General features: G+C 53.2%; 1 protein-coding gene across 1 annotated transcript; it reads left to right on the top strand.

The window, feature by feature from the left end:
- The first annotated feature begins 1631 nt into the window (after positions 1 to 1631).
- Positions 1632 to 4245, top strand: KCNA5 (potassium voltage-gated channel subfamily A member 5). Its single transcript, XM_032874811.1, has one exon. It carries the CDS (start codon positions 1911 to 1913, stop codon positions 3714 to 3716), a length of 1806 nt encoding a protein of 601 aa, XP_032730702.1. The 5' UTR covers positions 1632 to 1910; the 3' UTR covers positions 3717 to 4245.
- Positions 4246 to 8017: the final 3772 nt, after the last annotated feature.

Here is an 8017-nt window from a genome sequence, read left to right as displayed (position 1 = left end):
TTCTTCAGCCCTGACATAAGCTTGTGTGTGCACACCTTGCTATTCCAACAAAAGGCCTGTGCACTGCATAACATGTTTCCAAAACCTCCCTCCTGTGCAGACATATTCACAGACAAGAGGCTCTGACATCCACATATATAAAGAGTAAACAACGTTCAAGAACAAAAATAGACACACATTCAAAAGTTTGAAAGAACTTGGAACATTCAAAATCAGAGACTTTATGGTAGCTTAGAACCAACAAATACCAGGAAGGTGTGTCTGGAACTGGCAGATGTGCCTTGAAAGATATTTCCCTTGGCCACAGATGCCCCTTAAAGCCCCCCGGGGGTTGAGGCCCATTTCCTGACTCTGAAAGACTTAGCTGTTACTCAGCCATCCTCCTGCCTCCTGTGGGAAGAAACTGAAGCTCTCACCCTAGGTGCTGTGGGGAGAGTGCACTTGCACCAGGAAAGGGGGTTATGCATTTCCAGAGAGGACTGGAGTGGAGGGACAAGGGCTAACTTCTGCTCACTTGGGTTTGAATCCCAGCCTCACCACTTTCCACCCGCATGCCCATGGGCAATTTAGTCACTCTGTGTCTCACTTTGCTCACCTAAGAAATGGAGATAGTAATAGTATCGAGCAGATACATTGCTGTAGGAATGCACCAGTCAGTATTTGTAAAGTGCTGAGAATGCTCCCTGTACATCATAGGAGCAAAGTAAGTATTGCTTCTTATTCTGCTCCTGGGAGTCCTCCAGCCCTGGGATTCCACAGCCTCCATGACCCCTACCCCTGCTCCCTACACAAACCCCCTACACAAAGCTGCAGTTGCCAGATCCAAGTTTCACCAGTAAGGAACAGCTCTCCCCAGGACCTCTTTCTTCCTCCTCCCCTTCTCCCTGACAGGTTTTTACAACTGGGACTTGAGAGCTAGAAGTTGTCGGTTCTCGAGGATAGGAGACCAGACAATGAATTTGTCCCATAATCCAGGACTTTTCTGCGCTGAGAACCAGGGTTGTCCCAGGGCAAGGGCAAAGGGGGTTGCTGTCAGCTCTCAGCCTGTTACCTTTTGGTGGGTGTGTAGGAAGACGGGAAGAGAGGGGCCTCTCCACCATTGGTCTGGAAGTATCTCCAGCTCTATGTATTTCTAGATTTCTAGATCCCCAAGGCCCTTAGATCTACCCAGCCCCTTCCTGTCTGTAATCCTTCCCAAAGAAGAGACACTAGTTACTCCTCCAAAGGAGGATTGTAAAGGCACTGCTGTTATCTCATGTCTCACCCGTCCAACCCAAGGCAATTCATTTCCCCTGGAGTCCACTTGGCGCTCAGCGGGTTCCCAGGTGAACTGAAATCCACAGCTATTCTCATCTGGTTGCCCCGGGAGTTTCCGCGCTCTCGGTACAACCTGTTCCTCCAGCCTCTCCATTCCCTCCCCCACCCCCACGCCCCCCCCCCCCGCTCCCTCCGCAAGGCTGCTCCCTTAGCCCCACTTCCTCCCCTCGCCCCGGGCTCCAGCTGTGCCCTCTGGGGAGACACCCGCTGCCGAGTTACCCAGGAGGGAAGGCGGGAGACTGAGGAGGGGAGGGGACGGGGCGGAGGGAGGAAAGAGGCGGAGGAGCCGCGTAGGGTGGAGGCCGAGCACCGCCCCGCAGCCAGAGAGGGGCGGCTGAAGGTTGCATCTGCTGGAAGGAGGCTTTTGGCTGCTTGGTAACGGGCTGCCAGAACGGAGAGCGAGGCAGAGAGCAGGGCAGCAGCTTCTTGACGTCAGGACCGAGCCAGGGGATCGCGCCAGCAGCCCCAGGCCGTCCCACAGGGGGGCCGGCCGACGGCGGCAGAAGAGCCAGAGGCAAGGCGCCCAGCCGGGCGTGAGTGGGGGGCTCGGACGCCGGGCAGCAGGGGCGCAGCATGCCCCCTGCCCCCTGCCCATGGAGATCGCCCTGGTGCCCCTGGAGAACGGCGGTGCCATGACCGTCAGAGGAGGAGGTGAGGCTGGGACAGGTTGTGGCCAGGCCATAGGGGGAGAGCTCCAGTGTCCCCCGACGGCTGGGCTCAGCGATGGACCCAAAGAGCCGGCGCCAAGGGCGCGCGGCACGCAGAGGGGAGTGGACCCGGGAGGGCGGCCTTTGCCACCGCTGCCCCAGGATCCTCCACAGCCTCGAAGGCTGCCTCCGGAGGACGAGGAGGGAGAAGGCGACCCCGCCCTGGGCATGGCAGAGGACCAGGTGCTGGACGCCGGGTCCCTGCACCATCAGCGCGTCCTGATCAACATCTCCGGGCTGCGCTTCGAGACGCAGCTGGGCACCCTGGCGCAGTTCCCTAATACCCTCCTGGGGGACCCGGCCAAGCGCCTGCGCTACTTCGATCCCTTGAGGAACGAGTACTTCTTCGACCGCAACCGGCCCAGCTTCGATGGCATCCTCTACTACTACCAGTCCGGGGGCCGCCTGCGGAGGCCGGTCAACGTCTCCCTGGACGTGTTCGCCGATGAGATCCGCTTCTACCAGCTGGGGGACGAGGCCATGGAGCGCTTCCGGGAGGACGAGGGTTTCATTAAAGAAGAGGAGAAGCCCTTGCCCCGAAACGAGTTCCAACGCCAGGTGTGGCTTATCTTTGAATATCCAGAAAGCTCGGGGTCCGCGAGGGGCATCGCCATCGTCTCCGTCTTGGTCATTCTCATCTCCATCATCACCTTCTGCTTGGAGACCTTGCCTGAGTTCAGGGATGAACGGGAGCTTCTCCGCCATCCCCCAGTGCCCCACCAGCCTCTTGGGCCCTCCAGGGGGGCCAATGGCAGCGGGCCTCTGGCGCCTCCCTCTGGCCCTACGGTGGCACCTCTCCTGCCTAGGACTCTGGCTGACCCCTTCTTCATTGTAGAGACCACGTGTGTCATCTGGTTCACTTTCGAGCTGCTGGTACGCTTCTTCGCCTGCCCCAGCAAAGCAGAGTTCTCTCGGAACATCATGAACATCATTGATGTGGTGGCCATCTTCCCCTACTTCATCACGTTGGGCACGGAGCTGGCAGAACAGCCAGGGAGCGGAGGGGGCGGCCAGAATGGGCAGCAGGCCATGTCCCTGGCCATCCTCAGAGTGATCCGCCTGGTCCGGGTGTTCCGCATCTTCAAGCTGTCCCGCCACTCCAAGGGGCTGCAGATCCTGGGCAAGACCTTGCAGGCCTCCATGCGGGAGCTGGGGCTGCTCATCTTCTTCCTCTTCATCGGAGTCATCCTCTTCTCCAGTGCCGTCTACTTCGCAGAGGCTGACAACCAGGAGACCCACTTTTCCAGCATCCCGGATGCTTTCTGGTGGGCCGTGGTCACTATGACCACGGTAGGCTATGGGGACATGAGACCTGTCACTGTGGGGGGCAAGATCGTGGGCTCGCTGTGTGCCATCGCTGGGGTCCTCACCATTGCCCTGCCTGTGCCCGTCATTGTCTCCAACTTCAACTACTTCTACCACCGGGAGACGGACCACGAGGAGCAGGCAGCTCTTAAGGAAGAGCAGGGCAGCCAGAGCCATGGGACAGGGCTGGACAGCGGAGGCCCTCGGAAGGCAAGCTGGAGCAAGGGGTCCCTCTGCAAGGCTGGGGTGTCCCTGGAGAATGCAGACGGAGCCCGAAGGGGCAGCTGCCCCCTGGAGAAGTGTAACCTCAAGGCCAAAAGCAACGTGGACTTGCGGAGGTCCCTCTATGCCCTCTGCCTGGACACGAGCCGGGAAACGGATTTGTAAGGGGGAGCCACCGATTTGTAAGATTGGTGGTAGTGGGGTGGGGATAGCGGAGGCCTCCTGAGCTTGGGTATCTGCTTTATACCACAGAGTATTTCAAGCCCACCTTGAAGTCTGTCACCCTTCTTTCACTTCTTCTCCGCCCCGCTTGATCCCCCATCTTTCCTCTTCTTTCCATGACACCAAGGGTCGCCTATTTTTAAAAAGTACCACATTCCATGACGCAGGAGCTGTTGAAATGGTGAGCCCTGCGAAATGGTTGTATTTGTAGCCAGTTCCCTATACCCAGCAGAGGGATAACCCAAACAAAAATGACTTTAAATAGCCCAGATCCCAAGAGATTTTGTAACCCCCTCCATGTGTTCCAAATTTGCTTTACATATGATTTTATTTGCGTATAGGGGAAGATATTATTTTTATGGCCGGTGAGTGGATTTTTGTACTGTAGTTCAGATGGAGATATTTTGGATACATTTTCCAGGAATGCTGTATTTATGGAAGAGAGAGTTATTGTGATGTGTTTTTGGTTTTGTTTTTTGTTTGTTTGTTTTTTTTCTGTGATGCTTATATTAGAGCCAGAGATCCTGGTTATGGCTGTTCTGGTTCCTGTGTCTGTAAGCCTCTCTTTTCTGGGATGTGCTATCAGTGTTTTGCGTCTAAGGCAGGGAATGTTCTGGAAGAAAGGCAAGACTGACTTTTTCTGTGCGCCTTAAACAATTCTTGTAACTTTCTTTGAAAAACATTTTAATGATGTTGAAGAAAGACTTCTGGTAATTCATTCTCTATTTTTAATCCCAGGAAATAAAATGTTACACGGTTGAGGCAAGTTGTTAGTTGTTTTTTTGTTTGTTTGTTGTTGTTGTTGTATGAAATTTTAAAAAGGAGTCTGTCGCTTGCTATTTCTAGTTTTGAAGTTAGAGCAAACACCACCTCGACTGGGGTAGATTACTTGGAAAAGTAATGATTTGATCGTCAACACCTTCTTAGCTGGGCCCCCTCTGTGCATCACAGAGGGGTGACCTCTACGTGTCTCAGGCTGTTTCTGACATGCCACCTGATGGTGTGGTATCAGATGCAACTCTCAGCCCTGTGTGCAGATGCAGCTAAAAGACAAGAGGAGATCAGACCTCCTCCCCAAACCCCCACCCCCATCCCCCACCCACAGCCCCACTGCCATCTCTTAGGGCTGCTTTTCTGAATTCTCCCTTGTCTGCAGGCTTTAACCCTGCTTCACAGGGCTCTCAACAGCTTGGTGAAACAAAGCCAGGCATGAAGCCTGTCCACAGAAGTGCAGCCCTGGTGTGAAAGTCACAGAGGAGGGAGGGAACAGGGCTTGGTTGTTAAACTCTCCCTCTGGACCACGGTGTGGCAGAGGAGAGAATGCACTGGACTCCCTGGTGGGCAGAAGCAGAAAGAAACCAAGCAGAAGGATTTGCTTGTCCACGTTAAAGCCTAGTTTCTGCAGATGCTGGCCTTGCGCTGAGTAAAGCTCCAAACTCAGAATAAATCCCTCGGTTCCGTGGATGGTAGCGGCGAACATCCCAGTAGGTATAACACTGGCTGTACTTTCTCTCTGGGATTAGCTACCTTCCGGGGCTCTGGGTTCCTGCTCCGGCTTTTGCTGCTAAATAGTCTATCTAACCAAAGACACGTTGTCTTGTATCCCCACCCGAGTGGGCTGGTGACCCACAGCCACACGCCCCACAGCAACAGGGAGCCTCATGGCTGGTTCCGAGGGGTGCATGCACATCTCCGTGGGCTGAGGGAGGCTTTGCGAAATTCACGTCTGGGACTGTGGATTTAAATAAGCCGCCAGCACAACAATAACAGCCAGTGTCTGTGACTGCCTGGAGTCATTTCCAGTCAGGAACTGTTAACAGCAAATCTGAGGCGGAAACAGAAGGACCGCGCAGGCAGGGCTCTGTTGTTTTTCATTACGTGCTGAAGCAAAAGAAGAACAGAGACTATTTATTTATAATTTACAATCTGCCTAAAAGCAGGGCGTCTTGCCAAAGCTCAACTCCACAGTCTCACCTCCAAGCCCTCTTTGGCTTTCAAGCTAACGTGTGTAGCTCAGCATGCACCTGGTGATTGGGACCGGATCCTCCTTCCGGCACCACCCTCCCTTAAAGACAAAAGAGATGTCACCACCTGAATGAAAATCAGTTCCCTTAGGCTCAAAGAGAGAGCAACACAGGGGGCTTAGATAATGTCCAGTGGCCTAATAGAGGTTGGTCCAAATAGAACAGACTGCTTTCTTGAAATGTCCAGTAAGTGGCTTCAGTCTTTTTTTTTTTTTTTAAGATTTTATTTATTTATTTGACAGACAGAGATCACAAGTAGGCAGAGAGATAGGCAGAGAGAGAGAGAGGAGGAAGCAGGTTCCCTGTGGAGCAGAGAGCCCGATGCGGGGCTCGATCCAAGGACCCTGGGATCATGACCCGAGCCGAAGGCAGAGACTTTAACCCACTGAGCCACCCAGGCGCCCCTGGCTTCAGTCTTAATACAAATCCTCAGGGAGAGGGGGGAGGAAAAAAGAGTTTCCATATTTTGCACGGGAGAAGGGGATTCTGCAAAGCAGGTTTACGAAGGGGATGAGGGTCATTCTAGAGGCCGATTATGTACTCTAGTACCCTGCTGCTGCCTTGCATCCCAGAGTTCAGTGTCATGGTATCTGCCCTGGGGCACTGGATGGGCACCCACTAGACAGTATAAGAATTTCAATCTCTCCGTCTTCTCAGGACAGTTTTTGCCATGATTCCCGAAAAAGGCTGCACGGTTTCACTCCAGCCATCCTGATCTTCCTATTCATGTGATTAGCAAAAAAGGGAGCCTGAATGTCAAGGCTCTTACCCAGGCTCTCTGAGATAAGGGGCCCCTTCATCCTCTCCCAACCTCCCCTTCTCTGCTGTCATTGATTTTCCATAGCCTTTGCTTTCCTGAGGAGATTAGATCAAGTGGCCCCAGCCAAGCTTTTTGTCCAGATGTTGTGTCTTGGCTCCCACAGCAGGAAACCAGCACTGGGCTCATAATCTCCCAGCTCTGGGCCCCACAACTCAGAGAGCAGGGTGGCTTTCTGTGTCATGCTCTTGTGGAAGGACAGCTTCTCTATTGCAAAGCAACTGGCTTCCTCTTTTTCTCTACTTACTGGTTTCTTCTGTCCACACTCTTCCTAAACCCTAAGCAATGACAGATTCAAAAAACAGACCTTTTCACATGCTTTAAGAACCCCAGCTCCTTGATTTGCCCTGCCTGGCTGGGACACTCCCTGGAGGGGAAAATGAAACAGAGTATCAGCCCTAGGGAATCTTTGCACAGAGCTGGCCTTTGAGTAAGTCTAGTGTCAACGTTAACAATAGGTGCACTTCTGGGCTTGGACTGGACTGCACAAAGTGTTTCTCTTGGAGCAGGGACACCTTGCTCCAAGTGTCCTCCAGAAATGGCAGGCTTGTGCACGGTGGAGGGTGAGCTTGAGGGATGTTCAAGTACTCTCTGCTGTTGGACCTCAGCAGCTCATGATTACTAGCCCCCCCCACACACACCCCGGCTCCAGGCCCAGCACTCATTGTGCTAGGGATGGGGGATACTGGGACAAATGTTAAGATGTGGTCCCTGTCTTTTCACGCTTCCAGTCCCTCTAGGGAAGCAATCCCTGTAAAACAAAAGCAAGTCATGCAAGACAGCATGTGATCACGTGTCTCAGAGGGAGTTTCAAAATTAAGGGTTATGGGTCAGTTGTGGGAAGGTGAGGAAGCATAGGGTAAGAAAGAGAAGCTTCTGGAGACCTGAGAGGTGGCTGGGAAGAGGGGAGGGAATTGGGGATGAGGGAGATGAGAGTAGCAGGCTAGACGGTGACAGCTCTGTCCTCATCACCATCATTCCGTGTGGTGTCTAGAAGTCAAGGCTGGTGCTGCTCCCCAGGACTATAGTAGGAGTCCCAATTTTGACACTGGCAGGGACACTTAGCAGTTGTGCAGGGCAGAGGTTGGCAAAATCTCAGAAAAGAGCCAGATAGTAAATATTATAGGCTCTGTAGGTCAAGAAGCAAATGGAAACTACACTGTGGGTACTCCTATAACCATCTGAAATGCAGTCACTGAAAAATGTCAAAACCAGCCTCACCTCAAGGGCTACACATCCCTGTCAGATTGGTTTATCTGTCTCATGGAGGGTGCCTCCTAGGCATCCAGTCATGCCTGACCTGGCTCCCTGATTTGATTTTATCCCATTGAATTTGTATTTCTTGCAAATGCTGACCCCTGGCTTGGGAAAGGGCTCTCATGCTAGGATTTCCTAGACCAGGG

The sequence above is a fragment of the Lontra canadensis genome, unplaced genomic scaffold (genome assembly GCF_010015895.1).
Source record: "Lontra canadensis isolate GAN:19392208 unplaced genomic scaffold, GSC_riverotter_1.0 scaffold53, whole genome shotgun sequence".
Taxonomy (NCBI): domain Eukaryota; kingdom Metazoa; phylum Chordata; class Mammalia; order Carnivora; family Mustelidae; genus Lontra; species Lontra canadensis.
The sequence above is the reverse complement of the archived record's forward strand: the minus strand, read 5'-3'. Positions and strand labels throughout refer to the sequence as shown.

Coding starts and splice junctions, on each gene's coding strand:
- KCNA5 (XM_032874811.1), top strand. CDS start 1,911: ATGGAGATCGCCCTGGTGCCCCTGGAGAACGGCGGTGCCATGACCGTC.